At 39.8% G+C, this 13,730-nt stretch overlaps 1 protein-coding gene across 6 annotated transcripts in view; it reads right to left on the bottom strand.

Moving 5' to 3' along the window:
• Positions 1–765: 765 nt before the first annotated feature.
• The window catches only part of SLC12A6 (solute carrier family 12 (potassium/chloride transporter), member 6), a 109,285-nt gene continuing 96,320 nt past the window's right edge, over positions 766–13,730 (bottom strand). For all 6 annotated transcript variants that reach the window (XM_011989099.1, XM_011989100.1, XM_011989103.1 and 3 more), the window contains 13 exons: positions 13,521–13,695; positions 13,114–13,232; positions 11,792–11,890; positions 9,482–9,601; positions 8,613–8,717; positions 8,026–8,194; positions 6,469–6,664; positions 5,722–5,891; positions 4,944–5,075; positions 4,233–4,340; positions 3,517–3,701; positions 2,690–2,823; positions 766–1,478 (listed from right to left, as the gene is read on the bottom strand). In XM_011989099.1, the coding sequence (XP_011844489.1) occupies positions 1,387–1,478; positions 2,690–2,823; positions 3,517–3,701; positions 4,233–4,340; positions 4,944–5,075; positions 5,722–5,891; positions 6,469–6,664; positions 8,026–8,194; positions 8,613–8,717; positions 9,482–9,601; positions 11,792–11,890; positions 13,114–13,232; positions 13,521–13,695 (1,804 nt within the window). In that variant the 3' untranslated portion in view covers positions 766–1,386. The remainder of the gene's footprint in view (positions 1,479–2,689; positions 2,824–3,516; positions 3,702–4,232; positions 4,341–4,943; positions 5,076–5,721; positions 5,892–6,468; positions 6,665–8,025; positions 8,195–8,612; positions 8,718–9,481; positions 9,602–11,791; positions 11,891–13,113; positions 13,233–13,520; positions 13,696–13,730) is intronic.

The following is a 13,730-nucleotide window of genomic DNA, read 5'->3' as shown; positions in this document are numbered from 1 at the left end:
GCCTCCCAAAGTGCTGGGATTACAGGTGTTTTGGCACCTGGCCTGAAGTTTCTGAAAACAAATAGAAGGCTTGGCTTGGTTAATCTTAGTTCAGAGCCAAGTTTATGTAGTCAGAATGAAAAATAAAATTGAAAGAAAAAGGGGAAAATGCTTATACTTGGCATTAAGTTGAATGCCTCAAGTCTTAACTACAGCTTTGTAGATGAGGCAAAAGATTTCTTAGTGGTAAAATTTCTTCAACAGGTCAATGCCAATGTGTATGCCATTTTAGCACAGTAGGTAAGGAGAGTAGCCACTCAGTAACATTGGCACCAAGGAAAGAGTATGGCTCTAGAACTTCCAATTCCACTGCTAGATATGCCCTTTAAAAGATGGCCCAGTGCTTTCAGGGAAGGATGTTTAGCCAGTTTTCCTAGTACTTGTTCCTTAAGATTTTTTGACCTGTGCTTAATAAGAGGGCATAAAAAAAGGCGCGGGGGTGGATGCAGTGGGGAGAAGAACCTATTGGTTAATGTGCACCATGACCTGCATTTCTTAGATAACAGCTTGTATGTTTTGTCCACGTTGCATAGAGAACCACAGACTCAGTAAATGTTAATAGCTTCCTTTTGGAGTTCTCTTAGTTTGGCCATTTGAAAAGAACCTGAAAGAAATAATTTTTACCTTACCAAAAACAATTTCCATGGTAACATTGCCTGTGTTACAATGACAGAATGGGTTTTGAGTTAAGAGAAATAAACAGTTGAAGTATACACTGACACAGTATGGATACTTAAATCTGGTATTTTGGGGGAATGTTTTTGAAGAAGTAGAGGCTACAGCCATGTTTCAAGTTGGTATCCTAATATAAAGTTAGAGCAGTGGGTATACTAAAGAAATATAGCTAAAAAGTGTTTGCATCTTGGCTTGCCGAGGATAATAGGTCTAAATATACTTGACCATAAATTTTTTAGTAAGGTGAAGCTGTCTCTAGTTGTTTTATCCCCACGGTGTCATCATTGGACCATGACTTCTGAGATTCATCTTTAATGCTGAATATTTACTTGACTTGCTTTTTTTCTTCAGTTGAATTTCTGGTATCCCTTTTACCAATTCATTTATTGGCTCAGCTTGTTAATTCTAATTTGCCTTTGATTGCTCAGACGTGGCTCGTAAGACTTGAACATTGTTCTGAGTTGAAGGAATATTTGCTTTTTCTGTAAGGACTGCAGATCAGATGGGAGCTCTTTTACACAGGTACTTGAGGCTCAGCTCATCAAGAGTTCAGTATGATGTGTACAGAACACAGGCTTCTAGTTGAGTAGGAGTGGTAGTAATGAGCTGGCACTTCCATGGAGGATGTAGGCCTTTTAAGAAAACAGGCCAAGCACAGTCATTCAGAGTAGGTTATGAATAAATGGTGATCACTTCACTGCCACCACCCCGGACAAGTAGGACTCGCTCTAGTCCCTCGGTAAGCACCTCTAGGAACTCCATGTCTTCAAAACTTGTCAAGGAGACAGGCAAAAGAAGAGCACAAACTTACAATCTGGTATAATCATAATCTGAGGTTATCTGATCATAGAGCTACAAAATTAGCTGCTTAATTATTATATATTCAGAAAAGTCTGAACTTTGAATTTAACCCTGTGCAGAAGTAACCAGGGATCCAGTCCTTTTGCATATATAATACAAGACTCCCATTTGTGTTAACTTTAAAAATGGGAAAACCTACAAGTGTTATTCTAAGTAAGATAAAAATGATGAAAGAAGAAAAAAAGCTACAATAGGGCAGCTAACAAGGTTCCTACAGAGAACCCAAGTAATTTCTAAGTGAAGCTGCTCAAGTCAGATTTTTCTGCCAGTTCGATTTGTCTTTTTCTTTTTAAACCTTTTTTTTTTTTTTTTTTTTTTTTTGAGACAGAATTTCCTCTGTTGCCCAGGCTGGAGTGCAATGGTGCGATCTTGGCTCACTGCAACCTTCGCCTCCTGGTTCAAGTGATTCTCCTGCCTCAGCCTCCCAAGTGGCCGGGATTACAGGCACCCGCTACCACACCCAGCTAACTTTTGTATTTTTAGTAGAGACAGGGTTTCACCATGTTGGGCAGCTTGGTCTTGAACTCCTGACCTCAGGTGAGCCACCTGCCTCAGCCTTCCAAAGTGCTGGGACTACAGGCGTGAGCCACCACACCCGGCCTAAACCTCTTTTTCTTAATGGCACTGGTGGGAATAAACTAATTTATGTGTCAGTGCTGAAGGGTTTCCCTTATCCCCGGAGTCCTGCGATGAAGGTATGAGGAAGAATACCTATCTCTTTTCCCTCAGTTAAAGGAGGTTCTATCTCAGCTTCTCCCCTAACTCCATCCAAAAGAAAAAGGCTTTGCAAAGCAGGTAGAACCTAAAAAGGAGAAAGGATGTGGGTATGCTGTCTGTAGGATTGTCAGGAAGGGTTTTATACACTGAATATTCGATGTCATGTTGCAAATATACCACCTGAAACGTCTTTTAGAACTGAATTATATTTGCCCCAACTCCCCTAAAAGAGATTCGTCTTATAACTTTGTAAAAATCTTTGCCTAAGACTTTTAAGTCTTCCTTCCTTAAAGAGGGAAAGTGGGGCATAGACAATGACTTTTATTGTTACCTAGTTATCTCAGAAAGAGGCTAAGGAGATCTTCCCTACTGGAAGCCCCACTCTTGGAAAGGATACAGTTTTCATCACCCTCAGGGTTTCGGGGTGGCCCTGGCATATTCAATAAAACCAGCTTTGCTTCATGGGACTTGTTAACTATAACCTCGTTGAGTTTCACTGCTGTATGCATCCGCCTCACATTGGACTGGTCCCTGAGTGGGAAGAAATAAAGGTTGTTAAGGTAAAAAGAAAACTAACTAAATAGGCAACGTTAAAAACTTGAGATCCAGAGCTTTTTCACTCGACTATGGGTCATCTGATAAAATGATTTCTTTTTTCTTTTTTTGAGAGGGAGTTCAGCTCATGTCACCCAGGCTGGAGTGCAATGGCGCAATCTCGGCTCACTGCAACCTCCGCCTCCCAGGTTCAAGCAATTTTCCTGCCTCAGCCTCCCGAGTAACTGGGATGACAGGCGCCCATCACCATGCCCGGCTAATTTTTTTTGTATTTTTAGTAGAGACAGGGTTTCACCATGCTGGACAGGCTGGTCTCAAACTCCTGACCTCAGATAATCCACCTGCCTCTGCCTCCCAAAGTGCTGGTATTACAGGCCTGAGCCACTGCGCCTGGCCTAAAATGATTTCTTTATAATACTAATGTCTGGGTTTTCTCATTCTCTGTTTGCTTATTTTATAGTAAGAACACAGTATGGAGGTGAACTATGGATAGAAGGGATGGTTAGCTTATGTACCGTATTCATTGGGAGCCAGTATGAATAGGCAAACAATAATGAGGTGGTTAGATTCAGGGTTAAATGAACAGACTCCATCCTGTGTGTCCAGGCAGTCACATTTGTGCCACTGGTTAGGTTATTTTGTGATAAACTTGGGAGTGGGAAAACTTACGGACGCATGTTAAGCAGGTCCTGGAATCCTTCCATTGACTTGGCTTTTTGTCCCCGGGATGCCATGTACTTATCTTTTGTCCAAGTCATGTGCACCTTCTCCTGATAGGTTTCTGTCTCTTCATCCTCATCAGAGCCAATGCTGGTCAATCGTAGCATTGAGTTTCGGTCTTTCACCAACTGTGCCTGTGGAAGAAGGTCCACCACAAGTTATTCTACCAAATTTTCTCTCACGCTTCATCTTTGGTTATTTTGAAGTAATAATGGGTTATAGTGGAATAACTGACAGTGAAAAGGAAAGAATTTGTCATCTTGTGAAAACAATATAGTATCATCCCTTTTTTTTAATTTTTATTTTTTTGGGGGTTTGAGACGGAGTCTTGCTCTGTCACCCAGGCTGGAGTGCAATGGCGCAATCTCGGCTCACTGCAACCTCCGCCTCCCAGGTTCAAGCAATTTTCCTGCCTCAGCCTCCCGAGTAACTGGGATGACAGGCGCCCATCACCATGACCGGCTAATTTTTTTGTATTTTTAGTAGAGACGGGGTTTCACCATCTTGGCCAGGCTGGTTGTGAACTCCTGACCTCTTGATCTACCCGCCTCAGCCTCCCAAAGTGCTGGGATTACAGGCGTGAGTCACCGTGCCCAGCCCAGTATCATCCCTTTCAGTGACAGACTGCAGAGAGCCCGGATTGGATTGATGCAGTAAGGTCTCACCTCTCTGTCTCGCTCTGTTTTGGAGAGCCGCATGTGCCGGAGCATCTGGGACCTCTGCTCCATCATTAAAGTGCGCTCATAAGTATATGCTGATATATCACTGTCATGCTGCCACAGACATCACACAAAGGGGGCCAAAAGCACAAAGGAGAAAGAAGGATGAACCATACATTTTTATTTCCAGTCACTAAATTAAACCAGGGAAAGCATGACAATATTAACCTATGTTTCACCCCTATTTTGTTTAGTCATTGAGCTACATAAATGTTTTTGTGATTGTAGATAAAATCCAGAGGCCCTGAGAGTCTTTTCCATAATCTAACCAAGACATGTGTTGCCTTGAAACACAAAATACAAACTCTAGTCTCTTTTTAATACTGTTAGGTTTTTTTTTTTTAAGCCATGTGTGATTTTAAGCTGACTTTATGAATTAAAATTTCATAAAACTATATTAAGCAGATGAGAATCTGGCAGAAATATAAGGGCTGTGTGATAAACAAGAAAGCAAAACCAAAAAGTAACATCAAACATGCATCACATATACATTCTACTTAGGGCAACAAATTAGGGTTTTTTTTGTTTTTGTTTTTGGCACTAGGGGATTAATCCATATTTAGAGCTGAAAAATTTCCCAAACCAGAAAAGATTCAAGGACGACAGGGAGAGGAATGGGGGAATGAACCTCTTGTATCTCAAACTCAGCTTTCTCACCATCTCCACCACTTCTACCTCCGCCTCAATGCGCAAGTGATACAGGAAGGTGGCTAGGTCCTTCTTCATTTGGATACTGTTGTCTTCTAATTGGGCTACTGTGAAGATCCGTATGCTGCACTTTCGCCACACCTGAGTGACATACACATGTGGAAAATTAGAAAGACATAAGACATTGTGGTCTAGAAGAATCTTGCTATATGTAGTATGAGGCTATTTGTTCCTAGCTTCCTACTTGCCATGTTATTGTATTAGGGCAAAAGATTGACTAAACACCACATTTAATACAGTTTTAAGGAGTCCTTAATTTCATAACAAGAAAACACTGGCAAAAGAAAAGATGGCTGACGATATGTTAAGAGGGTGCTTTATTCAGATAGTACATCAATGACAACATGCAGACTATATATTTACATTTTAAATTTCATTTAATTAGTTTTACCACGGAATGAGCGCATATATGTGTGCAATACACACACATACATATACCTTAAGTTTCCAGTATTTTTTTAAAAAAGATGTGTTCACCTGTTGTTGTTTTCCCCAAGGGCTCATATGGAACTTTATTAATTGGCTGAATTTTACTTGGAGATAAGTAGGTATCAAATACAAAGACAATTATTTCTCTTAAGGTTGAAAGTGGGATCATAGGAAAGCCTAGAATAACTTCCAACTCTTCTGATTCTAAACCCCAACACTATACAATCAGAGAAAGAATTTGTCTGGCGAACCAGGACACAAGGGAGAAAGACTTGCAAAGAAAAGTTGTCTCAAATACCTTGTGCTGTTTCAGCAGGAATGGTAGTAGCATGAGCATCCCCCCATCATGCACAATCCACCACACATCAATGTTGCCCTCAGAAAATTGCTCCACATTGCTGGGAAAGAAGGAGATGTTTTTAGCCACCAGCAGTGCGAGATGGGCAGCAGTTGTCACTCGAACTGTGCCTAGGGAGAAAAAAGAATAAGCAGAGAAGAATCCTTAGGCTTGCCTTGCTTCCTAGCATATCAGGAAAGCAAGGAAATGCTCTCTTCACACTTCTTTGAGCAAGGGGTCCTATTTACTTAGATTCTATCTCATTACATAAGAAAAATCATTGTGAAAAATCTGAATAGCTAACAGAATTAGACTGAGAACCACAGTTTATGTTACAGGGTATATTCTGATTACTACATTTCTAAGGGGGGATATGTGAATTTGGGAGATGACGATGCTGAAGAACAATTCTTCCAATTTCTGTGAGAACATCAATATGGAAAATCACAAATGAAAACATGGCAATTTTGGAGATAATTCCTAGCACAAGACATGACAGAAATAAATAATTCATGAACATGATGTGAAGCTGAAGGGGACAGGTAGAATCTGGTATTACTACCAGACTACTAGTAGTTTTTCAGGTTGCCTTATAAGACTATGCTCCAGCAATGGCATAATCTCTATTTTAGGAGGCTGGGGGTGACAGAGATTTAACTATATCCCCTCGACTCAGGCCCTTAGGTTTGTATGAGAAATGGTTAGTACCAATAAAAGTCTTCCAAGCGCGGGCATCTTCACTTTGACGCCAGCCATTAGGCCAGCCCATCACCACTGTGTTGTGCTTCATGCCCCCAAGGCCACATGACTGGATAAGGTGGGAAATGCCCTCTCTCAGCTTGGCGGCCACCACCAGCTGGCAGAATCCTTTTACCTTCTCTGCCTCCATTAGGTGCTTTATGGTCTGAAAGAGACACAGGACCGCAACACTGAAGTGGTTCACTCTGGACCTTTTAACCCATTATTCCTTCTCCGTATTATATCCCCTACCTTTTTCCAAAGTCTTCATAAATCTGTATCGTCTACAGAAAAGTCCAAAAAGTTAAAATTATCCCAAAGGAATTTCATGATCTTTTATCTTTTTCACTTTCTAAGTGCTTACTACATATTTTTGCCTCTGTAGCTGGTTGTCTACATGTAGTTTCTCTGCTTTTTCCTCTGTTCTGCTTTTGTTCCTTTGCACCATACCAAAAAACTGGGAACAGGGATCTCTACAAAGTGAATATTCAACATTCTTTCTCAGTTGACCAGGGTGATTCACTAGTGTGAACAAGATCTCCTTCCTGCCTCAGCCCCAGTCATGCCCTGACTCATCTTACCAGAAACTCAATATGATGATTCAGTTTCACTTTAGAATTTTCTCAGGTATGTTTTCTTTTTTGCTTCTCCCATTCCCATATGCTTTTTGACATTTTAATGGTGATTATTCATGACACTTGTATTTGCATTACTCTTCCTTTAGTCAAACCAATTTGGAGATATCATCGCATTTACTCTTACTCCACCCTCTCAGTGGGAAAAGGAAGGGAATAATGGTACAGAAAATGGAATGACTTTTGCAAAGGCACAGATTAAATCAGTGATGTGGCTGACAACTAGGATCTCATGATTTTCAATCCTGGGTACCTTTTATTAATTTTTACCATCATTCTGGAGTAATGTTTCTTCAGCATTTCTAGTGTTTAGGATTTCAAAGTATTCCAAAATGAAATCCAGTAAGACTTTTGAAATGCCATTGAACACACTGAACACAATGGCATTTCAAAAACAACAGGATTAGTTCTATCATGTATAATAAATATTAGAGTGAAAACAACTTCCTTGTTAAGGTAGAACTTTAATGTTCAGTACAGCTAACCAGAAGTGGCAAAGGAATCTTGCTCATGATACCACATAGATTAAAGAGGAAGAAAATTTGGTCATTACTCGTTGTCACAAGATTGAGAGGAACCCTCTCCATAGTTCAACGGATCAATTTACTTACATGACTTTTCTCAGTGCTTAATGTTTAGAGTATATTTGAAAATAATGTTTAGATTTAATCATCTTATAATTTAGTAATGCTTTAAATGGGAAAAAAGAATAAATAACTATTTTCTGGCTCATCTTATTATTTGGGAGAAAGTGTCTGTTCAAAGGTCAGCACTAAGTGAGAAACCTCCTAGATCACTCAGGAACAAGATTCAAGTAGAAGTTTGAGGTCTTACTACTTAACATCACAAAGCTGTAAGCTGAGTTCCAATACATCAAAAGTCTGACTCTTACCTGCTCAGCAGCTAAAGCTTCACCGTAGTTCTCTAGAAAGTTCCCCACGATGACAGAGCCCACAATAGTGAGACCTTTTCCTGCTTTGAGCTGTGAGGCAAAGGTGAGGAGGCGAGGATGCTTGACATGTAAGTCTTCATCTAGTTTCAGTAATACAAGCAACTGAGGCCTGTGAAGAGGTTGGTGGGGGTTGGAGGGGAGGAGAAAACATTTTGGGTTTGGGGAACAGAATGACAGACTCCACCCTGTAATTCAGGAGATCTGTATGAAACAGGTAATTTGACAGAAGGAAGAAATCACAGGAAATGACAGGATGAGGGTATTAGTTTGAATGCTCCCAGTACTATCTCAAGTTGATCAGTCTTCAAGGAAGAATAATAAATTGTGAAGAATAATAAATTGTAGAAATCTTGCTCATAAGTGACATGAAGAAAAGGGAATAAAAAAATTAAGGATTTAGAATAGTTCAAAAGAGGTCCATTATACCATTTCCTTGAGCCACATGGTTTCCTTATCCTGTAATCAACAAAGCACATATTTTTGTGTGTTAACTATGTGCCAAATACCGCTAGTGTTGATTTCTTTACCTCCAGTTTTTAGTGTGTGGAGGTCCTTCCTCCAACCGAAGCAAAGCAAACCGGGCTGCACTGAGGGACAGCCCACGGATACCATCACCCCATTCCTTCTCCGCTCTGTGAGAAAAAGAAAAGAGCAGAGACAAATTTAAACTATAGTAAGTATACTTTTAAAAACTAAAGTTTTTTTCTGAATCTAAAAATCACACATGTGTAAGGTAGAAGATTAAAGCTCAGATTAATGATTTACATAATGTTCTTTACTAATATAATGAACCCGATGTAGGCAGATCAACAGCACCAACAGACTGCACTGCACAAACAGTTCAGAATAAAGCCTGAAGGGGTCACTCATTCAGTCCTTCTACCTAATTGTTCAAAACAATAATGTAAAAGAGCAATTTAGATTAGAAAATTATAACAGACCTGGAGTTTAAGTTACTTTGAAAATAATGCAGAGAAAGTAAAGTTCAGTGTGATCTTCTGAATAAGAATGTTACTTCGTCCTCATTTTTGAAAGTTGTAAGTCTTAGTAGTTACAAAGTTGTTCAGAACTAATTTCTTTTTCATTTCAGAGACAATCCCTTGACTGAAGAGATAAGCAAAAATATTTATATTTGTGTTATACTTTGTTTGGTACTAATCATTATTATTTGGATATGTCCTTTGTTATTTTCCATTGATCCATTCATACTTTCTCAATGGATTTCCCTTGTGATGAAAAGCTTGCATCAGTAAGACGGTTAGAGAATTAGGGGTACAGAATATAGTTATGAAAATGAAGTTACCTGGGTCCTTAATGTATTTTCACTGAACTGGCTCCAACCAAACTAGCTAGTCTTGATACTTTTAGCAGTGATCAAGATTAAATCCACACTCACCCTTGGTACTCAATGTACTTGTAGATCATACCAGCTATTACCATGGCTACAATGGCATAATACCAGGAAGAAATGAACATCAGAGCCAGACAGATACTCATTCCCATGAAAGAAAGGGCCCTAGAAAATTAAAAACAAATACAAAAAAGTATTTTTTAAAGTAGCTGAAAAAGAAGCTTATGTTAGAGGTGCTTCTCAAACTATCTGTAGTGAGGGATTATTTTTTAAAAACTTTGAAACTATTATAAATATAACTTTTATAAAATGCAATGAAAATGAATTATTCAAAAAATCATCACATGCCTGGATGCTGTAGCAATGTCACACTGCCACAAAAGTTTCTATGTGCTTATTCTCAGTTCTACAGTTGTCTTATCATGAAACAGTCAGTAGATGTGCACTAAATCCCAAACTGTCCTTTGCAACAGACCAACTGCTGTTATGTTTCCAACTGCTGGAAAACCATGTAAGTAACAGAACACTATCAGTCACCTGCAGTTATGAGGACAATTAATACTTACTTGGCAAAGCCAGGATGGGACACGCAGCCAGAAATGTTAATAACTCTAGGATCTTTTGAAAATTTTCATATAAATATTTCTAAAAAGTTTATAAACATTTATTAGCATAACTGCAGAACTCACTGAGAAAAATTATTTTTGGGCTAGGCATGGTGGCTCACGGCTGTAATCCCAGCACTTTGGGAGGCCGAGGCAGGCGGATCATGAGGTCAGGAAATCGAGACCATCCTGGCTAACACGGTGAAACTCTGTCTCTACTAAAAATACAAAAACTTAGCCGGGCATGGTGGTGGGCGCCTGTAGTCCCAGCTACTCGGGAGGCTGAGGCAAGAGAATGGCGTGAGCCCAGGAGGCGGAGCTTGAAGTGAGCTGAGATCGCACCACTGCACTCCAGCCTGGGCAACAGAGCGAAACTCTGTCTCAAAAAAAAAAAAAAAAGAAAAGAAAAATTATTTTTGGACTGTACATAAGAGAAACCTGGCAGACGGTAATGAATTAATTGCTTGTTTTGACCACACAAATTAGGTAGACAACCATATTTACTTAAGTTTTTCTGTGTACAGAATGAACTTCTTAGCTCTGTGATGAATTTTTAAGAATGAATAGGAGTGTTAATCTGGAGAAAACTAGGATGTAATGAAAATATAGGGTAAAGAGAAAGAGAAAAATAGAGGCAAGATAGCAACAAACAAAGTTTATACAGAACCTTTTTTTTTTTTTTTTTTTGAGACGGAGTTTCCCTCTTGGTGCCCAGGCTGCAGTGCAATGGTGCAATCTCGGCTCACTGCAACCTCTGCCTCCCGAGTCCAAATGATTCTCCTACCTCAGCCTCTTGAGTAACTGGGATTACAGGCATACGCCACCACGCCTGGCTACCTTTGTATTTTTAATAGAGATGGGGTTTCTCCATGTTGGTCAGGCTGGTCTCAACCTCCTGACCTCAGGTGATCCGCCTCCCTTGGCCTCCCAAAATGCTGGGATTACAGGCATGAGGCAATGCGCCCGGCCTCATGAAGAACTTTTAACTAACGTTAAAGCTAGAAAGAGGATCAGAGGCATTAAAACTTAGTTGAAGATTTTGATTTTTGCCCAATAAAGGTTACATCACTGTCCACCATTGGTAAGTGAAGACAGAAAGGGAACAAGGAGAAAGTTAGCAAAGAAGAATGTAGCAGTGGGTACATACGGACATAATTAATGAGCTCTTAGCTGTGAGAGGACAGATATGGGATGGTAGCCAAAAATCTTTCATGACAACCCCTTCAGGACTGGGGAGACTTAACTACAACAGCAGCCGCAGCAACAGTTCATTGAGAGCTGAGCTTTACTATGTACCAGGCACTACGACAAGCACTTTAGATTTATTAGTCCCATTTTACAAATGAATAAAATTAAATTTCACATGGTTATGTGCTTTGCTGAAGGTTACAAAGCTAGGAAACAGTAGAGCTGAGATTGGAACTTAGAACCTCTGACTCCGTAGCCCTAAGAGACAAACAGGAAAATAAATATGCAAGAGAAGATTGTTTTAATCTGAAAATTACAGAAGGCTGGAAATATCTATTTTGTGCTTTTGCTCTACTCTTACTGGGTGTTATAAGTTATTATAAGGTGATATAGGAAAATAGGATAGGAGGGTGAGGATTCAGATAAGAATTGAAAGTTGAAACAGTATGAAATGGCTGACCAAGAAAAAAATTTTATCGAGAACCCAGACTCTCCCAGTTTTCTACTTCAAAGATGGGTTCTCTCCAAACGTGAGTAAAAAGAATAAAAGAAGCAGACTTACCAATGGTAGTAGCGGAATCGGGGTCTCCAGTTGGGTGTTCGAAGTAATGTTTGCAAGGCACATGCCAAGTTTACAAAGAGGTAACACATGAGAAAAAACCTGAAGAATGAAAAGAATAAGAGTGATTCTTATTGGAAGATGATTCTTTGAAGGTTAAGGAACTGGAGACCTTTGCTGTATTGAAGTCTGTTTCTAGACAACTAACCCTTGATTAAGTAGGAAGCAGGGAAACTTCAACCTCTCCTCACAAAGCTGCTCATCCTTCTCTGTTCTCTCAGTCAATGACATTATCACTCTTTACCCAGTTGTTCTTAGGATAATCCAGGTTTCCTCTTCCTTACCCTTGTTCCAAATTCACTTACCAAGTCCTATGGATTCTATTTAAAAATCTCTAAGCTGCTTCTCTTCCTTTTCATCTCTACTACTAATCACCTTAGTTTAGGCTCTCATTTCTTCTTTCCAATTAGCATTCCCTAATTAGCATTAGAGGAGCAAGTCTAGCCTCCTTCTAATCCATCTTTTATACCAGACTGATCATCCTAAAGCATTATCATTTTGTTCTCAAAGATTACCCACTACTTCCAGGTAAAAGTTCCAGACCCTTTGTGATCCTGATCTACCTACTTCTCTATTCTGCTATTCCCTCAGCATGCACCCTCCACTCTAGCCAAGCCAAACTACTTCCAGTTCTCTGGATGTGCTACCTTATGTCATTCCTCAATTCCTTTATACGCATTCTCTGCCTGAAATGTTCTTCACCCCTTCTTTTCTTAGCAAATAACCAGTTATTCTTCAAGATACAAGTATCACTTCCTCCAGAAAATCTTTCTCGAGTTGCCGTCTGTTTACATGCCCTGCCCTGGTGTTCCTACGGCACTCAGTGTTCACCCTTACCATGGCACTCATCATGCTATATGGGAATCATTGGTTTCCTTATCCATTATCAGTTCCATAAGGTTGTGTCTTATCCATCTTTGTATTCCCAGAATACCATATTACACAGTGCCAGGTAAGTAGTAAGTCATCAATAAATCACAGGTGAATAAATAAAAAAACTAACAGTGGTGGTAAAAGCTACAACCAATTGATAATGAATTAGAAATGAAGCCAAAGAACTTCTGAATTTAAATGGGTAGGAAAAAACCTAATAACTTACAAAAGTTAGCCTTACTTGAGAGTTCTCAGGAATGACTTTTATTTAAGTGAAGTTACATCTGTATTTAGCCCACTCTGTTATCACTACTGTTACATGACTGAGGGAAATAAACATGCATTATTTATCATGTAAGCAAGAATAACTGAAGAAAATCACTGGCTCTTACATGGAAAGAATTGGAGCCACAAGATCCAGGGAGGCAATAAGTATTCCAAGCTCTGCAATGGCAGCAGTTAGAAGTAAAGCCCAGGTAGGCTCCCCATTGGCTTTGCTGTGGCCAAAAACCTGTACACAGAAAGGAAATACCAGGCATAGGAGTATCGAGTCATTGCTCTCTGATTTCTCTAGCCTACAGTTTCAGACATCTGGAAGATCAATAGTGTTACAACTGTGATATCTTTTAAGCACCTTTATAGCACTCACATGTAAACTCATGCTTGGGATTTAGAGGGTCTTGTACTAAAAACCCATGTCTCCACAGTTATGGTCTAGTAATTTCTAAGCCCATGAAGACCACACTGTTTCTCATTAAAGCTGGGAAAAAAAGAAGAGGGCATAAAAAAGGTCACTCACCCTCAGAAATGGTATGATGTTATCCTTGGCAATAGCTTGTAGCAGCCTCGGTGCACCTGTGAGGCTCTGAAGTCCAGCCCCACACGTTGAAAAGAAGGAGCCAATAACAATCACCCATGGGGATGGCCAAGATAAGGTGCCCACCACCAAATTACCTTTCACAGCATCACCGAACCTGGGAAAGAAATAGGAGTAGGGAAATTTAATCTG

Source organism: Mandrillus leucophaeus, unplaced genomic scaffold, assembly GCF_000951045.1.
Source record: "Mandrillus leucophaeus isolate KB7577 unplaced genomic scaffold, Mleu.le_1.0 Scaffold347, whole genome shotgun sequence".
Classification (NCBI taxonomy): domain Eukaryota; kingdom Metazoa; phylum Chordata; class Mammalia; order Primates; family Cercopithecidae; genus Mandrillus; species Mandrillus leucophaeus.
The sequence above is the reverse complement of the archived record's forward strand: the minus strand, read 5'-3'. Positions and strand labels throughout refer to the sequence as shown.